This window comes from Kwoniella dejecticola, chromosome 4 (assembly GCF_000512565.2).
Source record: "Kwoniella dejecticola CBS 10117 chromosome 4, complete sequence".
In the NCBI taxonomy this organism is placed as follows: domain Eukaryota; kingdom Fungi; phylum Basidiomycota; class Tremellomycetes; order Tremellales; family Cryptococcaceae; genus Kwoniella; species Kwoniella dejecticola.
Genome location: NC_089304.1, coordinates 938,456 through 959,645, shown reverse-complemented (window position 1 = coordinate 959,645; position 21,190 = coordinate 938,456). Strand labels below are relative to the sequence as shown.

At 47.6% G+C, this 21,190-nt stretch overlaps 6 protein-coding genes across 6 annotated transcripts; 3 read left to right on the top strand and 3 right to left on the bottom strand.

Moving 5' to 3' along the window:
• Window positions 1-287: 287 nt before the first annotated feature.
• Window positions 288-2,802, top strand: I303_103626 (uncharacterized protein; the record flags this gene model as incomplete). Its single annotated transcript, XM_018406967.1, has 12 exons — window positions 288-518; window positions 589-601; window positions 676-901; window positions 1,035-1,118; window positions 1,225-1,310; window positions 1,429-1,538; window positions 1,634-1,759; window positions 1,849-2,171; window positions 2,260-2,271; window positions 2,390-2,462; window positions 2,551-2,616; window positions 2,695-2,802. The coding sequence occupies 12 exons, from the start codon at window positions 288-290 to the stop codon at window positions 2,800-2,802; spliced, it is 1,458 nt and encodes a 485-aa protein (XP_018263775.1).
• Window positions 2,803-3,022: 220 nt separating this feature from the next.
• Window positions 3,023-4,517, bottom strand: I303_103625 (uncharacterized protein; the record flags this gene model as incomplete). Its single annotated transcript, XM_018406966.1, has 2 exons — window positions 3,023-3,483; window positions 3,710-4,517. The coding sequence occupies 2 exons, from the start codon at window positions 4,515-4,517 to the stop codon at window positions 3,023-3,025; spliced, it is 1,269 nt and encodes a 422-aa protein (XP_018263774.1).
• A 482-nt stretch (window positions 4,518-4,999) lies between these two features.
• On the top strand, window positions 5,000-6,556 carry I303_103624 (uncharacterized protein; the record flags this gene model as incomplete). The annotated part of the gene is made up of 6 exons (XM_018406965.2): window positions 5,000-5,122; window positions 5,258-5,310; window positions 5,438-5,624; window positions 5,791-6,092; window positions 6,213-6,324; window positions 6,407-6,556. The coding sequence occupies 6 exons, from the start codon at window positions 5,000-5,002 to the stop codon at window positions 6,554-6,556; spliced, it is 927 nt and encodes a 308-aa protein (XP_018263773.2).
• A 460-nt stretch (window positions 6,557-7,016) lies between these two features.
• On the bottom strand, window positions 7,017-8,374 carry I303_103623 (phosphoadenosine phosphosulfate reductase; the record flags this gene model as incomplete). Its single annotated transcript, XM_018406964.1, has 4 exons — window positions 7,017-7,257; window positions 7,537-7,907; window positions 8,042-8,114; window positions 8,220-8,374. 4 exons carry the CDS (start codon window positions 8,372-8,374, stop codon window positions 7,017-7,019), a joined length of 840 nt encoding a protein of 279 aa, XP_018263772.1.
• Window positions 8,375-9,084: 710 nt separating this feature from the next.
• On the top strand, window positions 9,085-12,562 carry I303_103622 (uncharacterized protein; the record flags this gene model as incomplete). The annotated part of the gene is made up of 6 exons (XM_018406963.1): window positions 9,085-9,309; window positions 9,409-10,185; window positions 10,256-11,190; window positions 11,300-11,551; window positions 11,697-12,045; window positions 12,248-12,562. 6 exons carry the CDS (start codon window positions 9,085-9,087, stop codon window positions 12,560-12,562), a joined length of 2,853 nt encoding a protein of 950 aa, XP_018263771.1.
• Window positions 12,563-13,016: 454 nt separating this feature from the next.
• Window positions 13,017-20,905, bottom strand: I303_103621 (uncharacterized protein; the record flags this gene model as incomplete). Its single annotated transcript, XM_065968791.1, has 19 exons — window positions 13,017-13,306; window positions 13,485-13,990; window positions 14,097-14,228; window positions 14,307-14,464; window positions 14,593-14,772; window positions 14,902-15,003; window positions 15,063-15,113; window positions 15,184-15,311; window positions 15,449-15,692; window positions 15,788-15,920; window positions 16,012-16,158; window positions 16,268-16,466; window positions 16,600-16,953; window positions 17,046-17,160; window positions 17,234-17,262; window positions 17,327-18,618; window positions 18,676-19,484; window positions 19,539-20,095; window positions 20,170-20,905. 19 exons carry the CDS (start codon window positions 20,903-20,905, stop codon window positions 13,017-13,019), a joined length of 6,162 nt encoding a protein of 2,053 aa, XP_065824863.1.
• Between the last annotated feature and the right edge of the window lie 285 nt (window positions 20,906-21,190).

The window sequence follows — 21,190 nt, the reverse complement described above, 5'->3', positions numbered from 1 at the left end:
CTCTGAGCAACCTGATACCAATCTATCTGGCCCGCTCTATTTGGCACATGCATACTTCTGTTGGCTCCTATCTCTCGCCCAGACGAGATGTCACATCAGTCACTGGATTTGAGTAGACTGGTAGATAGCGGATAAATTGACGATGTAGTTTATCCGGTACCTCTTCGCTCAATGCGCTTGCGGTATAACCGGTCCGTCATCTTCTGCTCCGAACTCATACCAAACAGAGGATGAGCTTATTACCAGTGAGACTTCTGAGAAGCATACGATCTGGAAGGTGAGGCAAGATGTCCTTCCCTATCGCTATAGCAATCCCAAAATTTCCCGCAGCTCGAGCCGGACTTCATTTGAGGCCGCCTAGAGCATCACAACTCCCCCGAGCCCTGTCCAACCCTCGAATACGCTCGATACGTCCATACTCCATCCCTGCTCCCGTCGTAGATGACCGTCCATTAGCTGGAATCAAGGTCGTGGATCTGACGAGGGTCTTAGCTGGACCCTTGGCGACTATGATGCTTGTGAGCTATTGCTTCCCGATCGTATTGCTTTTTTGGCTGAAGCTGATTGCTGAAGTGGGGTGTCACGTAGTCAGATTTAGGCGGTGAGCTATTCCGTCAGCCAGCAACAAAGCGGATGTGAGCTGATGAGGTGTAATTGGATGGGATGGATTGTCAGCCGATGTGATAAAGGTAGATCTAATCCATACTTCTCAAATTGATCGGACTACTGATAATCCAAGGGATGTGATGTGGAATGCACAGATAGAAACGCCCAAACACGGAGATGATACTCGATCATGGTTACCCCCCTCAGCCTCCCTTCCTGAGACTGGCAAATACCCTAGACCGGATCTACCTCCTGAGTCGGCTTATTTCTTACAAGCAAATAGGAACAAGCGATCGTAAGTGACTCTCATCTTCTTTCTCACCTATGTCTCCTGCACCGAGCACAACCGCAGCTCGACCCCAATGCTGATCGATCCGAATTGAGTCAAGCTGAGAAGTCAAGCTGATTTCGTTCTGTCTCGGAGCTAGGTTGACGTTGAACTTGAAATCCGAGAAAGGGAAGGAAGTCATACGGAAATTGGTCGAGGATGCTGATGTCCTAGTGGAGAATTAGTAAGTCAAGCTGAGAAGCACCTGTTGACAATCTTACTTTCCGCATTTTATTTGTACGATTTGTCTGGCAGCGAGTGAATGTACTGATGTAGAAAGGATTGCACAGTGTACCCGGCAAATTGGAGCAATTCGGCTTATCGTACGAGCAAGTGCAAACTATAAATCCACGACTAGTGTACTGCTCCATTACAGGTGAATAGAGTTCCTGCTATCCTCCGGCCTACCTGCTATTTCTAAACCGTTCCAACATTGAATGTGCTCGGATACCCGTGCCGGTAAAGAGTACCACTGATATGGCTTTGGATGCTAGGATACGGATCAACAGGACCATATGCCAAGTTCCCGGGATACGATGTGGTCATAGAGGCTGAAGCTGGGCTGATGCATATAACGGGTGAAAAAGGTGGTCAACCCGTCAAGGTGAGTCAGGACTCATACTGCCTGTCTAGTGATGCATCCTATCGGGGGCGTGCCTCTGTAGGTGATAGCTGTGTACTGACTGATCATCATTGTAGGTCGGAGTAGCAGTGACGGATATCTTGACTGGGCATTACGCCCACTCGGGGGTCTTAGCTGCACTCATCAAGCGCGGCAAGACAGGAAAGGGCTCAAGAGTGGAAGTCAGCTTGTTCGAGAGTCAAGTGGGTCTTTGTCTTTGTCTTTCACTGCATCCCGTATTTCATCTTACGTATACGAAGGCTGAAAGGCTGATAGTATAGTTGATGTTCAGATAGCATCGCTAGTGAATATTGGATCGAATTACCTAATCTCCGGCGCGGAAGCTACTCGATGGGGAACCTCACACCCTTCTATCGTACCGTATCAGGTATTCCCGACGAAGGACTCATATATCATGCTTTCGGCAGGGAACGATACCCAGTTCGCAGTATTGTGTTCCCCACCGATACTGGATAGACCAGAGTGGATCAACGATGAGAGGTTTAGTAAGAACTCGGCCAGGGTGCAGCATCGCGAAGAGTTGATCGGGCTCATTGAGGGTATCTTGAGGGAGAGGAGTACGGAAGAGTGGTGTGAGAGATTTAAAGGCAAAGGGTGAGCAGTCAAGTTGTTAATCTCTCGTCTTACTTTGTTTTGATTGATCAGGGTATGCTGACTGATCACTGTCAACTTAATTACGTAGGTTCCCTTTTGCGTGAGCTGGCATGGCTTCAAGGAATCCTGTCATAGTTCTTCCGAAGCATGTTGGAGATTATGCTTTGGGTCTGCAATTGAGGCGAGCAATACTGGTACTTACTCTGATATTTTGTTAGACCCATCAATAATATCGCTCAGACATTCGCACATCCCCAATCGATAGCTAGGAAAGTCGTCGAGGAGATCGAGGTGAGACCTGTGTACCCAGCGAGCTTGACGAGTCGTCAATGTAGTAGTGCAAGGCGTGCAAGGCTAATAATATATTATCGATAACTAGCATCCTCGAGCAGGGAAGATAAAATTGGCAGCAGCGGCTACGTCGTATGATGGGGAAAAACCAAAAGTCAAACTGATTTTTGTGTCCTCCATTCATAGTACGACTTCTATGCTGATATCGAGTAACGTTGTTCCGTCTGTTTAGCTATATCGCCCGCCACCGTATTTGGGCCAACATACTTTGGAAATATTGCAGGAATTGGGATATGCCGAGAAAGAGGTAGAAGCGATGCGAGAAAGTGGTGTGGTGTGAATGTGAAAGCCATACTTTCATATCTCCATTCTGACATCGCATCTGTATCCCCTGGCGAGGTGTTGCTTATTCTATAAGGATCAGCCAATCGCATGTAGCGAAACTATTAAATGCATGGTGCACAAATACAGTACAACAGATTCCAGCACAAGCTTTATCCCATACAAATACAATGTCGTAAGGTCAATCTGACTTGAATTCCACTCGACTGCAATTTACTCTACTTGACACCCCCATCAGAAGGCAGACTCTCTACCATCTGTTTCCTCTTCCCATCCCACCGATGCAAATTACCTTTTCCCACATTATAATTATAATAATTCTCCGTCGCGTACTTCACTATCCCCTTTCTGAACGTTATATTGATCCTTCCTCCTCCGAGGTTCTTGCGTTTGGGTATGGAATGTTGCCATTCATGTTGTGTCCTTCCTTGCATGACCACCATATCCCCATCTTCCAGAATAAACTTCTCAACCTTGACTTCCTTCCCCGTCTTCGGGTGGTTCTTGTAATTCACATGCCTCAGCAAGAAATCCCGCGATTGACCAAGGGTGAGAGAGGCGATAGTTGGGTTAAGACCAAGGAAGGATTCGGAGTCTGAATGATAAGATATAGAATCGTCTCCTGAGGCGTAGTAGTTGACTAGGCAGAAATTGAACTGCGATCCGGTGATTTGCTCGACTACAAGTGGAAGAAGGTATTGGAGTATAAGTATCAATTCTGTCTAAGTGGCATTCACATTCGCATTCTCGTCCAAGTGTCCGCGTCTTGTCCCTTCTACCATGTTCATCTGTCTGTCTGAGGGTATTGTTGGTATCTTGGTAGTTTGATATTGATTCAACCAAGTAGACGAACAATCTGTACCGCATGATTACGATGACGAAGATATTGTGAAACTCAGACTCACCCTTCCGCATCAGCCTCTGTAATACCTCAGGTATCGCCCGCGGACTACATTTCTGATACCCGCTCCATGGCGTCGGGGTACTATCTTTCCCAAAGACAGTCGTGTATCTCGGCGTGTTAATGTGCATCCCCCTGACCATATATTTGACCCTGTACCACGGCAAGTTATTCAGGAGGTAATTCATCAGCGCTTTGCTGGACAATTTCGGATCGATGAATCGCTTGTAATACACTAGATCTAGCTCTGTAATCGGATTATTGATGATTTTGGGTTTCGTATTGAAGTGTATAGGCTGTAACTCGCTGGGTATAGGACCGATAGGTATGGGATGGTTGTACGTTGGATTGGGAGGTGGGTGGTATGGATGATTTGGAGGTGGCCATGCATTGTCGAGGTTTAGATCCAGGTCGAGGTCTTCGTCTGCGCTCTTGCCGTTTTTACTGTCTACACCTGCTTCTCCGTTCTTCTCGTTGTGGTCAACGAGTTGACTTTGCGCTTGACTTTCGACGATAGGCTCGATCTCGGAATTGACGTCCTCGGCTTTGCCTTTGCCCTTATCGGCCTTGTTTGTGCTCGTGGTCTTAATGTCCTCGTCTTCATTCCCTCCCTCGCTATCTACTTCGTCGACATCGATGACTATCGGTTTTTCCTCTTTTCCCCTTCCATCATCGGAGTTGCATCTTTTCGCAGCAGAAGATGCACCATTAGTAACCTTTGTTTTCGGCTTTAAGAACCCCGCTAAGCTAGCTTGTCTCTTGGAAGCTCGTGGCGATTCCAGAGCGGTTGATGAGCCTGAAGCGCGTTTCATTGTGCGGCGGGTCTTCGGACGAACAATTCGGATCGTGTCAGAATCGCCAGAGTCGTACCTTGTCGGAGGATTGTGTATGGCTGGTGGGCTTCAGATTGCGAGCATCTAGATGAAGGTAATGTAATAGATATTTAGTATCAGATTACTTGCTATCTAAATATCACGTCAACAAATCTTGCTGTTCATCGATGTATGTGCGTCATCTTGAATCCACTCGTAATGTTGACGATCGGTAAACTCGGACGTGACTAACCCGGCGACATGCGGCGACATGGTAATCATCCGGATTTACGTAATTCTGATCAGCTCGCTTCCACGTGTCTGCCCTCGTTGAATTTCAGTTTTTTGTTTTTGCGTTTGATGGTATGACGTCCACCAAATACGACAAAACACCTTCACCTTCGGACTGGAACAACACCGAAATCAGGAATTATCAACCACAGTATACGGCAAAACGAAGCAAAGACAACGATCAAGTGATCATGCCGAAAGAACATACCCTGGAAGCTGTCTCTGCCGCCTCAGCGTCGACTTCTAATCCGAAACGAAAGAATGCGCCGAGGGACGATGAGGATGATAGTGCTTCGGACTCTGGAAGCGATGTTGTGAGTCCAAGTGACCGCATAAATCCGGTACCACTGTTCGATCGCACCACGCACTTCTGCAATCTTCTGCAATGATGAGGGTGAGGATAACCGGGAATCCTGACTCTATTTGCTGATCATTATACTCCTTTGCAGTCTATGATCAATGTCGATTTTGATTTTTACAATTTCAACCCTGATGTAGACCAGTAAGTATCGCTCTTTCTCACAATGACCGATTCATTTTTGTTTTATAGTCCGGGATCCATCCTATATGCTCTGTGCAACACTACTCGAGCTGAAATGAGCTGAATGTTGGTGATTTTGCGCTTGCAGAATAGCCGTCAAACGATTATTGCGTCAAACACTCTCGCACGACGACGAACTCATCGACGTACATCCTCTCGCCGAGCTGATTCTGTCCGAGGGAATAAGGCTGGGCGCAGGGAGCAGTATCAAGACTGATGGAGAAGAGAGTGATCCCTGGGGACTGGTCGGTGTAGTCGATATCAATGAGCACAGGGTGAGTTTGTTTCGCACTTTCCGTTTTCAGTCCCATCGCCTCCCCCTGCAGTCCCATTGGTATTCGCCGCGAGCCTGGTCTGGCCTGATCTTAGCTTGGGCCCACGGATCAAGCTATCGCAATTTTGAATGATACTGACTCTTGATATTCATGTATCCCCTCGCAGAACCATCCCGCTTTTGCACCATTCTTGAATTACCTCCTATCGACCCTCCCGAAAATATCGCCCCTCCGCCTCCTTCTCGACCCCACTACATCCCCCGCTCACGCTTCAAAACCCGCCTTGGTATTCTCGCTCCGCATGCTCAATCTGCCCTTACCGCTCATCCCTCACCTCTATCGAATACTGCTAAGCGAGCTCAGAGAGAATCCTAAAGATGGGCAATTCACGGATTATGTGATTTGGGGAAGGGGGTACAGGTTAGAAGGTGGCGAGGAAGGTATGGGGCTGGATATGACTGAGACCAAGTGAGTCTGCCTCATGATTTATAGTCAGGAGGGGACCTGTACTCCTCAGGCTGGTATCGATGTCATTGCTTCACTGGGTGAAATCGAATGACTGCTTATACTCTTCTTAAATTTGGACAGCTCTAATTCCAAGAAATCGAAGAAGAAAAGCGGCAATGCAAATGGGAACGCCGCTGTAGCTTTGACAGCAGGGACATTCGCTTATCACCCCGAAGAAGAGTTTATAGATAATGTGAGTCCAACAAACTCTCGCCCGATCAACACGTCGAAGGCAGCATCGAATAATAGAGATGATGCTGATCACGACAATGCAGCTGGCCACACACGTACATACGTACCCATTCAAGACCGCTCCGAAGCGGGACGAAGATGCCTTTGGAGTCGAGCAATTCGGGAGGTTGGTCTTGATTTCTGGTGATAAACTTGGACAAGCGGTTGAGGCTATGCAAGCTGCTTGTCAGTGATTCCCATAACCGGTTGAACCCATGACCTCAGATCCCATAAACCCATTTCTTGAAGTATAGATCACACGACGTATAGATCGACGTGTCGACTTTTATGTAAATCACGATCACGTAGCATGCATCAGATTGTATACTGTCCTGTACCTATCCAAGCCTTGGCTGGGTCTGCGGCTCTTCACCTTCACAACAATGTGAGAGAAAGGTATTTCGTCATCTAGACAACGCCCTGATCAAAAATGGCAGTTGCCTCTATTTCATTTGAGATGATTCAATTCATTTGATTGTGTTGTAATTGTAATTGTATTGTCTCATGTCGTGTTAAGCTGAACTTTGTCCTGGAAAAAAGTAGATTTCGTCATACTATGCGAGAAATCGCATAAAGCGTAAATGTATGCGCATGACAAAGAATGCACATTGATCATCCTGGTTTATATTCATGATGAAACAACACTGATTGGTTTCATTGATCAGTCGTACCCTCAGCTTGGCCTTTACCTTGCTCTTTCTCCTTCTCCTCGAACTTCTTCTTCATCTCAAAGTAATTCACGTGCAGCCCACATTCCGTCTTTGACTTCCCTTGCCATCTACCGCTCCTCTCGCCCGCATCACTGTTGACGGCGTTCGGATCGGGCGGGGCGGTTGAATGGACATCGCCTATTGATTTGTAGCCTTGATCCAATAAGGGGTTGTAGGGCACGTTCCTATTCACAGACGATGGTGATCAGCATGCAGATCCAACCTGCGGTTTTCAACAGAAATCAAGTGTTTCATGTGAAGGCTTTAAGAGATCCGAGTGAAGTTGATCAGGTAGTTAATTTGTATTGTATGAAGATCAGGATAGAATAGGACAGCACCGCGACGCAAATCAGAAGGATTTTTAGCAGTCGTTGGGAAGTAGGGCGTACGAGGGAAATATCAAATCTCTTCAAGACCATCTCCTCAAGAGCCAAAACCCAAACCCAAACTCAAGCTCGACTCACTCTTTATCTATATACTCCTTGACCTCCTTAAAAGTCCAATTGATTAATGGATTAACCTTTATCAATCCCCTCTCATCCACCTCTAACACTTTCAACGACGCCCTATCTGACCCCTGGGATTTTCGGCGACCCGTTATGATTGCCCTAACGCCTAATTCCTTGTACGCCCTAGCGGCAGGTTCGACCTTGACTAGGTAATCATACGACGCTTCGTCCGTCTCCCATAGCTTCTCGCCGTACTTCGCAGCGAACTCTTCGGCGGTGGATACGCCTGGTGGGCGATACACGTGCATCTCGGCTAGGTAGGCCTCGGAGGCTGTTTGCGATAATTGGACGGTCTCGGGGAAATGATGTAATGTATCTAGGAATATCTGGTAGGCATCCGACGTTGACGTTAGCTTAGCTTAGCTTAGCTGATATCGCAGAGAAGTGAACAAAGGTATGGGTTATTGACGTAGACAGGCTGACAGGCTGACAGGCTGACAGGAAGGAACGGTCAACTCACTAAAGGGACTAAATGGATCTCTTCTCGCTCTTGAGAGATCTTGGAGACCATATCCAGAGCTGCTGTTCCGGTCCTATTGGGGACGAGGAGGACAAAAGCACCCACAGACTAGTCAGCACATGTAACCCTTTGCGAATACGCCTTTGGATTGTTGATGTTGTTCCCTCATTGCACTCACAGCCCGAAAGCGGTCGTTTGGAATAATCCTTGCAAATTATCGATAGCCCATCGTAATATATCCTGAGGCGATTTACCTTCTAGCTCGACGTTAAATTTATCTATTTGCTCCGTTGTATATTGCGGTGTCAAGATATCTTGATTGTTACTGGTCATTTTGCGTCGATTCAACGAGATTACGCGGGTCTAATAGAAATCGATGCTTGCTTTGCTATATGTTTACCTGCGTTCTGCTTCCAAAGCGAATTCTCAAGGTCAAGACATCAATCCTTTCGGTTGAGTGGTTCTGATGATTATATATATACCGTAAATTTCTTGAGCGAGACTATGAGAAGTTGTATGCTTGCTATGATATATCCATTGCTGAGTAATGGTGATAATTTTGGATTTGTTGATGGTTTCCACACTCCTACTCGCTCTGACGTCGTTCTGCGTGAAATTTCCGATTAGAAATCAATCGTAGTTATTCCAGATAATCCATTGCATGTCGTGATTAGATAAGATCTGGAATACCCGAACGATTGCCAGAACCGTCATCATGGAAACCACGCTAAGTAAAGTTGAGTAAGTGGAACACCATATTAAATAAAGTAGACGTGGAGGTCGGCGTGGAGGTGGTTCCAAAGAAAGTCGAAGACGTCAATGGTGTGTTGGCCTAATGTGGTCATAGTCAACCATAATACCAGCAGCTATAGCATAAACAGCATCTGCATAACCATCAACAGCCCAGCGGATCAACTCTGGCGCGTTATGCCTCACAGATCATAGGCATAGAATCACCTGTGTAGCATCGTCGACCCTCCTACGAAACGGGTAATTGTCCAAGCCTTCGTGAACCAGATCAACCGGATAGAAACCCTTTCACAATGCGTCCGACGCATATCCTGTCCCTCCTCCTTCTGCTGCTAGCACCGGCTATCCAAGCTGCTGTGCTAGCTATAGACTACGGAGCAGAGTTCACGAAATTATCCCTCATCAAGCCTGGAGTACCGTTCGATGTCGTGCTGGACAAGGATAGTAAGCGGAAAATATCGAGTGTCGTGGGTTGGAAGCGGGATGATAGGGTCTTCGGAGCTGAAGCCAAGATGGCTGTGAGTCTTTTGAAACTGATCAAGCTTCAGCGCGTCGCTTTCTTGTGTGCTGAGGCTAGCCGAGCTGGTTTGAGCTGACCAATCACCTGCGCATTATAGGCAACCCGTTTCCCCGACACTCATTTCCCTTACGTCAAACCCCTTCTCGGCTCAACATCCCAACACCAACTACCGCTCTACCCCAATCCTCCCTCCCTGACCAATGACGGGGTCTTGATCTTCCCTCACCCTTCCTCGCCTTCTCACGTCTCTCCATCCCCTTCGTCAAGCGAAGAAGTATGGACACCCACCGCGCTTCTAGCACATCAGATCTCCTATTACCGTCATCTTGCCGAGACTCTCTTACCCTCCGGGTCCACACCCGAACCTATCAATCAAGTGATAGTCACCGTCCCAGCATGGTGGGATCATTACCAGCGAAAAGCCTACAAAGACGCACTAGAATTACAGGGATTAAGCTGTTTAGCTATGATTGGCGAAGGAACAGGTGTAGCTCTCAACTATGCTATGACTAGAACTTTCCCGGATTACAATCTTGAAACTGGTGTCGGCGAAAAAGAGTACCATGTAGTGTACGATTCAGGTGCTTTGTCGACTACAGCAACGGTATTAGCTTTCTACCAAACTAGCTATTTACCGACCCCGAAATCGAAAACCGCTATCAATACCACACACATCGAAGTTCTCGGAGTAGGCTACGAGAATATCGGAGGGGTCTTACTGGACACGTCAATCCAAGATATCCTGTTGGAAGACTTCATCAAGAAGAGCGGCCAGAAGGGTATAAAGGAAGATAAGAAAGCCTTGGCGAAATTGGCTAGAGAAGCTAATCGAGTAAAGCATATCCTGAGCGCAAATCAGGAGGCCAATGTAGCTGTGAGTGCCCACCTCCACACGCCGTCTTCCTTCAGCCGAAATCACTGACTCATCATTTGGCTTCACACAGATCGAATCACTATACAATGACGTGGATTACCGATCTAAAATCTCCAGAACCTCCCTAGAAGATTCTATCGAATCCTCCATCCCCCTTTATTCCCATCCTATCACTTCAGCATTGACTTCCTCCGGCCTTAAGCTAGACGATATCAACTCCGTCATCCTCTTTGGCGGGAATACAAGAGTACCCCTAGTCCAAAACGCCCTGAAGTCCGTTCTTGGTGGATCAGATGACAAGATCGCACAAAATGTCAATACGGACGAAGCTGCTGTCCTTGGTGCGGCATATTACGGGGCAGCCTTATCAAGGACTTTCAAGATGAAGAACCTAAATCTGACAGAGAGATCGTTCCATGATATAAAAATGGGAGACGAAGTCGTCTTTGCCCAGGGCACCAAATTGGGCGAAAGAAAAGTCTTGACCCTCCCAACGGATAAAGATGAGATCACTCTTGATTTCACTCAATCGACGCACTTGGTTAAGGGGGAGTCAACTAGTACGACAGAGAAAGACGCAAAGTCGAAACCCATCTTATCGGTGACTATCTCGGATATCCAGAAAGCGGTCAGGAACTTTACGGGACCTTCACCCATTGTGCAAGTCACGTTGAGATTGGATCCGAGGGGTTATTTATCTGTAGCGAATGCCATTTTGACTTCGAGCGTTCCTGATGTGGAGGAAAAAGATTCTGGTGTAGCCGGAGCCCTGAAGGGGTTGTTCGGCAGTAAGAAAGACAAAGATAAAGAATCGACGACTGGCGAAGGAGCGGAAGAGAATGGAGGCCAGGATGTTGAAACTACGACGAATACAAACACGAACACGAGCTCGAAGGATGAGAAGAAGAAGGAGACCAAGAAACAGAAAGTGGCGTTGAAGTTCAAAGAGAGACATACGGGTATAAGACCCATGAGCGGGGAAGAAAAAAGGACTACTCAAGCCAGGTGAGTGGGCTGTTACCCTTAATTCATTGCGGACAGTGTGTTTTTGTGATCATTCGATGTGACTGGGCAGAGTCATTGATATTGATAAGTATTCTGCGTTCAATTGTAGGCTACAATCGATAGCTTCCTTCGAATCCGCTAAATTCGCTCGAGAAGAAGCTCGGAACCTCCTCGAAGGGTATCTTTATCGATTGTCCGGCCTGTTGAGCCAAGACGCCGATAACAAGGCCCTGCATGAATATGCGTCTGCGAAAGAACGGGATACGCTGAGGAAGCTGGTAGATAAATCGATGGAATGGTTGGGCGATCATGCTGAGACTGCTGACGAAGCGACTCTCAAGGGAAAGAGAGCAGATCTAGAGTGAGTCGAGCTAGCCTGACACTTCTCTCTTGTTTCTCAGTCAACCTACTTTCGCAGTCAGAATCACTGCCGAAGCAAAGCAAAGTAAAGCATTACAAAGAGCAAAGAGCATAGCTGATATCCGGTTGGCCTTGACCTCGATTAGGGCACTGGAATTACCGATCTTATCCCGATTCAAAGAATACCTCCATCGTCCCAAGGCGATCGAGGCATTCCAACAAGCCATGTTCGCCTCTCGGACATTCCTCGTTGAAGCTCGTCAGAACAATACCCTAGCCCTTGAAATCGCCAAGAACGCGACGGATGAGAACCCGGCCATACCGCCCAAGTACACCGACGAAGAGTTGACCGAGGTCGAGGCGCAGATGAAGGAGAACGAAGTGTGGATGGACGATCTGATGAAGAGACAAGTCAAATTGGATGGCGATAAGACGGCGGATCCGGTGATTAAGGCTGATGAGTTGGATAGTAGGGGTAAGAAGTTGCAGATGACTGTGAGTTTGCTTTGCGCTTCTTTGCCCATTTGAAACCATCTTATCCATTCCAGTCGAACAATGTCAATTCCGAGCATCATCTGGATTTGCACTTCGACTTTTCTGTAGCGCTCCTTGTATTCTTGTCAATCGAGCTCAAGCCTTAATGACAATTGGCATTTATTGATGCTGATAAACCCACTCCTTATTCGACATTATATAGGTCCTTCGTCTGATTAACAAGAAACCCCCTCGAAGACCTAGACCATCCTCGTCCACCTATACTCCGACCACATCAACGACGCACGCCAGTCCGACAGACCACGGACCCGAATTGACTGAATCCACGCATTCCGAACCTGATTTATCGGAGGAGACGACCTCAACCACTTCCACCACGTTGGCCAGTCCGACTCATTCTGGACCGGTACTGGAGGATGTGACCCAGCCCACGGGTGATCAGATGGGCACGACGTATATCTCTAAAGCGAAACCGACGGATAGAGGCCCTGAGCCGCCCAAGCATGAGGAGCTGTAGGCCGAAGGCGGGCGACATGGACGGTACTTTGACATCATTACTCGACCAGTGGACACAGAAGTAGATAGATAGATGAGCCATGAGTGTAGTGGATGCAAAAGTAATGAATTACCGAATTACCAGTATTGCATATTCAATCGAACCGATCCCCAGTGTAATTTGCAGTGTGAGGCGAAGTAGTCGATTTGGACTCGCAAGGATTACCTCTGTGCAGATGCATGGGCACGCAATGAGTGGCAAGCCATATATGCTGATACTGAATACAACATAAAGTACAACCTGTGAAAGACAGCTCAAGTGCAGGCAAAGGTATAAAATACGAAGGATAGTGACGAAGTCGTGGCGTATCTTGATCTCTGTCTATGGTACAAGGATGCAGATACTCGCAATCGCAAATGCAGTTAGAATGTTCGACCCGAGTTATCCAATCCCGTGCCAATCCCATCTATCTCATTCACTCTATCTCCATGACCCCTCCTCCATCATCATGATTTTGGCCCAATTGCAAATCCCTCAACAACTCCCCAACATCCTCTAGATCCTCTACATCCCTCTCAGCGTTGATCCGAGCGTAAGTGATCGGACAATCGATCGAATCACACATGATCTTCTCTCCAACGGGTATGCCGCTGCACGACGCGCAGATCTTGTGCAGGTCCATCAATTTCGAAGAGGCCAATTGAGAGCGGGATAATAACGCGTGAGTCGTGGTTGATGGATCGGATTGACATTCTTCGCAAATAGCTGGTTTATACCGCCACGGTGACGATATGTCAGCTTGACCATACTCATCGAGATTGACTGGCCCGTCAACTTTCAACATCTTTCGTCCTTTCCCGCCCTTCTTGGTCATTCCTCGCCTTCGATCGCCCATCCATCCCCTGCCCCGCGCCTCGCCTCGCGACATCAAAGAAGCACTCACTCGAGCTAGAATCCACCCCGCAGACTATACAATGACTACTCTTGAAATGACTATCAATCCTCATTCCCCGTCCTTTTCCTTTTCCTTTTCCATTTCCCCTTCCTTGGCCTCCGCCTCTCGCTCCTCCACCTCGGCCTTTTGCATTACTAGCTGCTGCTGTATTTGCACTCGTGTTCGATCGAAAAATCTCATTCTGCCTTTCATATTTCCCCACCCGTTTCGTCCGAGGCATCGTATCGAACCAATTCTCCACATCTGCACCTACAAGATTGAAGATCCTGCTCAGCGGAGGTATCAGTAGATTTCTGATGTAATACTCCGAGTCGATCGATAGCGTCCGATTCGCCAATATATCTTCGGGTGTTCGAGCGCGCTCGATAAGTCGTTTCCCATCGGCATTGCTTATTATATACGGGACTCGTTCGCCGTATTGAGGCTCGTCTCGTGGATCTTTCAGGATTCGTCGATAAGCCACGGCTGCTCCTGGTGGAGGGACTCCTTTTTCCCTATGGACAACGACTTGAGATTAGCTTGTCCTACGTCAAGTGATATGCATCGGACTTATATAGCCTTTAGTGGAATGATGAAAGCGAGAGTGAAAATGGGACCTACGAATAAGAACCCAGTCTGACTTCTTTGGCAACAATGAAATCCTGTACGGATACTCTATTCTGTAGAATCTTGGTCCACTCTTGACGGCAAAAGTCTTTGATCTGCGATAAGTCCTGAGTACGAAAGAGTAACCTGTGTACGCGATTCATTGATTGCCGAATTATCAGCTTGATTCATTGCAACACCAACTACTGATCAATATCCACCCACTTCAGACACACTTCCTCTATCTTCTGCTGAGCGGGAAAGCCATCTCGCCGTATAGTTTCTATCCCCTTCGCATCGAAGACCGGCTCAGTATCGTCCGGGTGTTCATACTTGAATCCTACATATCGTTTTTTCGCCATGAGTACTGATCCCATATATACCTAGTACCTCATCAAGTCAGCTTCTGATGTCCAAAAGCTACTCATCTGAAGCAAGAGAGGACGGGAAATGGAAAAGAGGAAGACAAGAGGAACAGAGGAGAAGACGAGGTAGACAGACACTAGCTAACCTTTTCGAATTTCAATTTGACTGGTTTTGGATTCAGAGCCGTGACAGCATCCGCAATATCATTACCGATTTTAAAAGCCTGCTCTTTCGATCGACCAGGTAAAGCTACAAAAAGCGAGTCTGTATCACCATAGACTACTTGCGCGTCCCAATCTTTCCGAGAATGAATCAATTCTTGTGCCTAGGAGCGTAAGAAACAAGGCGTCAGCGATGTGAATGACAATGGCAACCGTTACTTTGAGCATTGATTCAAAATCGATTTGTGGCGAATTGCAAGAAGACAAAGAAATGGAAAGCGAGATAGACCGACCTTTTCAAGCGTTTCTCGACCTGTTTGCACAATCGAATCTGCAACTTCGATACAAGGCATCCGTCCAGAGTATGTCGCACTAGTATATCCATACGTGACGTTCTGATCATCACGCCATATCAGCTTTCGGGTCAATCAAGGATGAATCCTTAAGTACGCACCGCCATAAGCTTCAGACCGAGTTGTCGAGCATTGAGTAACGATGTCAATGACTAAAAGAGACCATGGCAAAGAGTCATTCAGCTTCTGACAATCTACTGGGAGCGTGTCTTTGAAGCTGACCTTATCGCCCCTCGATCCTTTCATAGCATGTTTGACCATGACTCGCGTATCGAGTATCTCACCCAACATTTTCGCTAGAAGACTCTTCCTGACAGCAGGCTTGACGAAGATCATCCCGTTTGGCGTGACTACCACCGAAATTCAGCTCATTAGCTAGGCTGGTCGGCGATTCGTTGGCGTTTGCATGTGTATATCGAAGGACTGCTTGAGGCCACTGCGTAGCTTAGGAGAAAAAGTAGACTGGAGAGAACGCAAGATAGCTTACCCGTCAAATAATCTTTCAAAAGTTCCAACAACCCATCAGCCACTTTCAACTCCGTAAACCCGAATTTATTCGTTCCCTTAAACTTCTCAACTCTGCCTAGACAAGTCGAGAAACAGATATTGTACGCGATCATAATTGACGGATATAGGGACTGGAAATCCAGCACCAGTATTGGATGAGTATAATATTTCGATTCCGGTTCAGCTATCAAGGGTACAGCAAAAGGGGCATTCTGTAATCCAACCTAGAACCCAATGATACATCTCAGCTCTTACCGTGTATTGAATTGCAGGATAGCAATCACAGTGAGAGAGAAAGAAAGGGAATAGGAAAGCTTACCTGTTCTTTCGACGGAGAAACCAAGACGAAACTCTCAGGTTTGGCAATCCGGAACATGAACGATTCGACTTTGTATTGCGATCCACGGAACATGACAGAGGCAAAATCAACTCCGAATACTCTGGCAAATTCACTAGACAACATTAGATAAGTCAGTAAATGGATGTTACGGATGCCAATGAGGTTCATACACAACGGGGAGGTGTGTGCTTTCTAAGACTCACGCATTCTTAGTGATAATCTCAGCAGCATCGACGATTTCCATATAGATCACCACGCGTTGAAAATAGTATCTTAGTACTCGATGCGCATGTTCGGGGGTCTTGCTTCGCCAGAGTGCTGTGAGATTAGCAGGCGAATAACGGGGTATTCTAAATTGGTCAAAAAGGGGGTAATCCGTCAGTCGTGCTCATACATCAAGTCATTTCGGATGACGGAGCCGGAACCTCAGAAATTTGTAAAGTGAATAGGCCGACTCACCTTTGATGCAATAAATGAAAAACGACATTCTCGAAGGAGTAATTATTCAAGTTGATCTCAGATCTACATATTCTCCAAATATTCAGAATATGTCTACCGGAGACTTTGAAGGTCGAGGTATGGTGCGCCGAGTATCCATCTTTCTTGGGTCCCGTGTGACCTGACACGACTCGTGACAGTTGATCCATAAGGTCAATCGCTGTACGAATACCACAGATGAGATAACATAAAGCGAATTGAGATCAGCTTTAAAATATCATTATCTCACGATCCCGCCCATTCTGAGCAACAAAGAAAGGACACCTATGACAAACAGGTTTCGATTGACTCACAAAACTCCTCATGAGCTCGACTGACAAGATACCCCCAACTCGAATTATGTAACTCCCATCCGGCCAATACGTCCGGATCCCAATGTTTCGTTAAGTCGACTACGAAATTGATCAAGTCGAGCTCGTTCTCCAGGACAGTACATTTGATATCCTCCTGGATCTTCAGACGTTTGGTCTCGTCCTCTATACTGGTGGCTTTGGTCTTTTTCGGGTCTTTCAAGATGATATACCCCGTATGATACCCTTTATGTTTCGTATTATCCTCTAGGGTTGGGTCGTCGTTCTGATAACAGTAGAATACAGCTGTTACCGCATCTTTCTCTGGATCAGGTAGGAGCTGATTACGAGATTGGGCTGTCCGAGCGCACGCCAAGTATTCAGCTTCCACTCACACCTTCTGGAAAAAGCCAGAGTGAATTGTGTTCTCGACTGAGGGATTAACTCACCAAAGACTTCCAAAGCCAATACCGACATGTTCTGCTGTTCCCGTTTGGACTCTTTAGATTTCTGCTTTTGAGAGAATTTGAATCCGAATTTGCTTTTCTGAGTAGGCTTTTCGAGCTATGTTCAAGTCCCTCTTGAATCAGCTTCATATCCTTCACGTAAAGAAAATGTCAATGAATGATTGGCTCACTTGTGATGTCAGAAGAATACGCTTTTCCCCTACCAACCCATCACAACAAAATCAGCTGGACGTCTTTCGCTTTCGAAGTCAAAGCGGCCTCACTTTGTATCCGTTGAGCTGTATCTTCCTTCTCACACCACTCTTTAACGTCTTTCACCATCGGCGGCGTGATCCCATACTCCCAGCCCCATTTCCACCTATGACCACTTTTCCTACTTTTCAACCATCTTTTATCTCCCAGCGGATCAGGGAAGGAACCCCCGAAATCCTGTAGATCCTTGACCGAGTTTCCCTTGAGGGAGAAGACCCGACCTGCAAATTGCTTAGAGCGAGGTGGAACGTCAATTGGGTTGGAGTAATACGGTGCTTGGTAAATTACCGAGGGGACACCATGCTCTTCCATCGAAGTCATGATCTCCAGCCTACCAGGAGGGGGTTCACGGAACTGCCACGAAGTCGAGGAGAAGATATGAGGGTTTGATGTGGAATCTGAGTTAGTGGTAGGTTGAGATCGCTGAGAAGATTGGGTGGTTGTGCCATTTGTACTTGACGTAGATTTTGGTGTCTGGGTAGGCATGGGCGTAGATACGGGCATGACCGTCACTTTGGTGGGAATCAGAGATTGTCGAGATGCTCCAGGGGGAGTAGCTAGCCTGACTCGTTTCCTAGACTTCAATACGCGGCTGTTCGGATCATCAAGCGCATCCGGATTCCTTAAAGCGGATGAAGGTACCAAGGTAACCTTAGGCGTGTCCTCCTCTGCACCTCCTTCTTGATTTTTCAGAGTCGGACTGAGTGGTCTTTTAGTGCCTTTATATGTAGGCGTCATGAACTGGCCATTCTCGTCTGAGGCTGAAGTCTTGGTCGAGCGGGTCGAGCGTGAATTGGACTGTGAGAGTGAGTTTGAGTTTGAGACTGACACGGGCGTCTTCTGCTTAGGTCGAAAGAAAGCATCTACCACATCCTGATCCGGTAATTCAGCTTCAATCTCTTTCAATTCCTCTTTCGCATCTTCCAAATCATCTTGACTTATACCCAATTTCGACGTTACCCTGTTCTGCATCTGCGATAATTCCGCCAAGGTATCCTCTGGGTCGGGAGGCAACGATCCCGAAGCTGAAGGTGGCGAAGAGGAAACATCTCCTTCAGTACGCCGGAGCGGGGGTAACATGATCACGTTCGGGGAATCATACGCTAAAGCCGCTCGGTTTTTCGACGGAGTGTTGAGGGGAGAGATTGATGATTGGCGATTCTTGGCGAACAAGTTACGCATCAAAGTGGTTGGTGTAGGTTTTTCGCTAATCGGCGTACTGGGCTTGGTAGGTGTAATCGGACGATTATCCCACGGATTTCTGGGCGAAGGCAGAGATACAGAAGATCTATCCATAATAGTGCTATCGGAGCCGATCAGCCCGGGCCAAGGGCATGAGGGGTATTTGGTGTACACTTACTCTAGATCACCAAGACCAGCCTGTTCCATCATGCGCCTTTGCCTTTCAGCCCTTCTTTCCGACATATCTCCGCTGGATAAGCCCGTAGCGCTACTACGGGTACTAGGAGTAAACGGAACACTGCCGAATCGAGTCCTGCGCGGTGTACTCTGACCACTTCCGGTTCCACCAGGAAAGTTCTGTCTAATGAGCTCGGTGATGTCCTCGTCATCGATATCATCGAACAGAGCTTCTTCCCCATCTTCGTCTTCATTTTCCGCTTCCTCCTTGATCTCCGCTTTGTCTTCCTTTCTAGGCATCTGTGTAGCTCGGAATTTGGCACCTTCCTCTGCATGCCTCTTAGCATTGTCACCTTCATCATCGGGATAATCATCCGTTTCCCGATTCTCATCCTCAGCTTCCGAAGGGTGCCGCGAAATCATTCGAGTGTTGACATCCATGTCTATGGGTACATGTTGAGAAGCTTGAGTCATAGCGTATTGTTCAAAGGGATTATCTTCCTCTCCTTCGCTATCGCTCTCCGATGAATGACCATTGACAAAGTTTCCGGCTGCACCATCTTCATCGTCCTCCGGTGTTTCACCTTTCAGGTTGATCAGGGGGATTTCCGCCTGGGTCGGTGACGAGGCTTCATGGCCTCTTGGCGAGGAAGTCAAAGCTATCGAAGCAGCGCCTGGGGATGAAAGAGGGTTCGGTTGGGAGGAAGCGTTGTTCGATTTGGCAGAACGGCGTGATCTCTGAGTGGATCTAGGAGGTCTCGGTGGTCTCGGCCAATGAGCAGAAACAGCTTGAAAAGTAGTCATGATCCACTACACCCTTGTGTAAGCATATGGATGTATCGAGGTATATGATAATATACTTGCCTTATCGTACTGTCGTTTTTCCCCGTTCTTTCCTAACGCAATCTCGTTTGAGAAACCCTTGAAAGTCAATTTCCCCTTCTTGCGCCTTTCCTCTTCCATTCTATCCTGGATAAACTGCCATAACTCCTCCGATATCTTCCAGTTCCCTCCCTTATTCTCTTCATCTTTGCCGGATACCTTATATCCGAGCTCTGCCATCGTTCTCCCTCCCATACCTCCACTCCCAGGCATCATAGCGTCGCTGCCCAGACTCAACCCTTTCAAGCTCCGTCTCCGCCGTTCGTCCTCCCATAATTCCGCTACAGCAGGTACGAGCTTCTCGTTTGGGTCCAGCGGCTGGTGCAGCAGCTCGATGAAGTCTTGGTGCAGATTACGTGGTTTCAGCCGCAACCTATTCAGGATGTGATGCGGCAGTATATCGATCTCCAAGGGAGTGTAGGTATCTTTGGGCGGAGAAATGCCGATAGGGTACAACATTGATCCGGGGACTGTAAGCGTATTAAATACGTCTGGTGGACCATGAGGCGAAGACGGAGGCGAATCATAAGGATCACCCTCTGGACACAATGATCTCACTCAGTCAGCCCCGCTATATGTCCACGGAACGATGTTGAACGGGTACAAGACTGACCAGGAAGAGGATCCCTAAATTTCCCTCCACCAACTTCTAGCCACCCGCATCCATACAGATCAAAATCACACATGAACTGTAGAACATGGTTCATATGCGCTTCATGCGGCTGCCAGATCCTGCCTAGTACAATCGGTTTTCGGAGCTGTTCCAACGCCGTCCACAGCTTTCCCGGATTCGCCAACGACACTTTCAGGAAATACGAGTAGCCGATATGGTAGCCGTAGAACGGGACGCCTTTGACTAGCATGACAGAAACGATATGGAGGTGTTTCGGATCCACGCCTCCGCCGAACTTGCTTGTATTTCCCATCGAAGTTGGATTCTGCCTTGAAGCTATACATATCGCATGGTTCAAGCTGACTGCGAAACGCTGGCAGATCTTGATCACTCTCTCTGGTCTGAGCGGATCATCCCCCGAGGAGCTGTCCATAGGGAAGGGCACGTAGAAGTAGGGGTAACACATGTGTATGTTGGCGCATATTTTCTGCAAGTTCGGCGTCGTCCCGAAGATCCGCATTACCGGAAGCTTGTCCGGCAGGTTACCCGGTGGGATCGCAGTGGAGAACCTTGAAGGGACATAGTAGTCTCTCAAGCTCGCAAGAGGCGCGGATAAGGTCGATGTTATGTGGGTTATACGTAGTTTCAGGACCGGCTCAGCTGGTGGACGGTCGGGATAAGGGTGAGAAGAGGGGTAAGCCGCCGGCGAGGATGGGTCGCCTGGATCGTGCGGCATCGTGATCTTGGCTGATCTTCCTCGAGCTCGTCAAGCTCTGTTAGTCGTGTCATGGGGTACGATGAGTGCGCTTCGGCGTCATGGTGAAGGCTTGTCGTTGGGTCTAAGGTCAAACTCAGCGAGTGAAGCTATCTCTAGCAATCTATTCACTCTCACACTGGCCGAACCCAATCCAATGTTTTGTCAATCACAATCCGATCGGGGCGGCGATGACCGTCAAAAGTACTGATTATGACGTAGTGAAATATGTTCCCTCATTCTGTCATTTTCGCGATTCCTGATTTC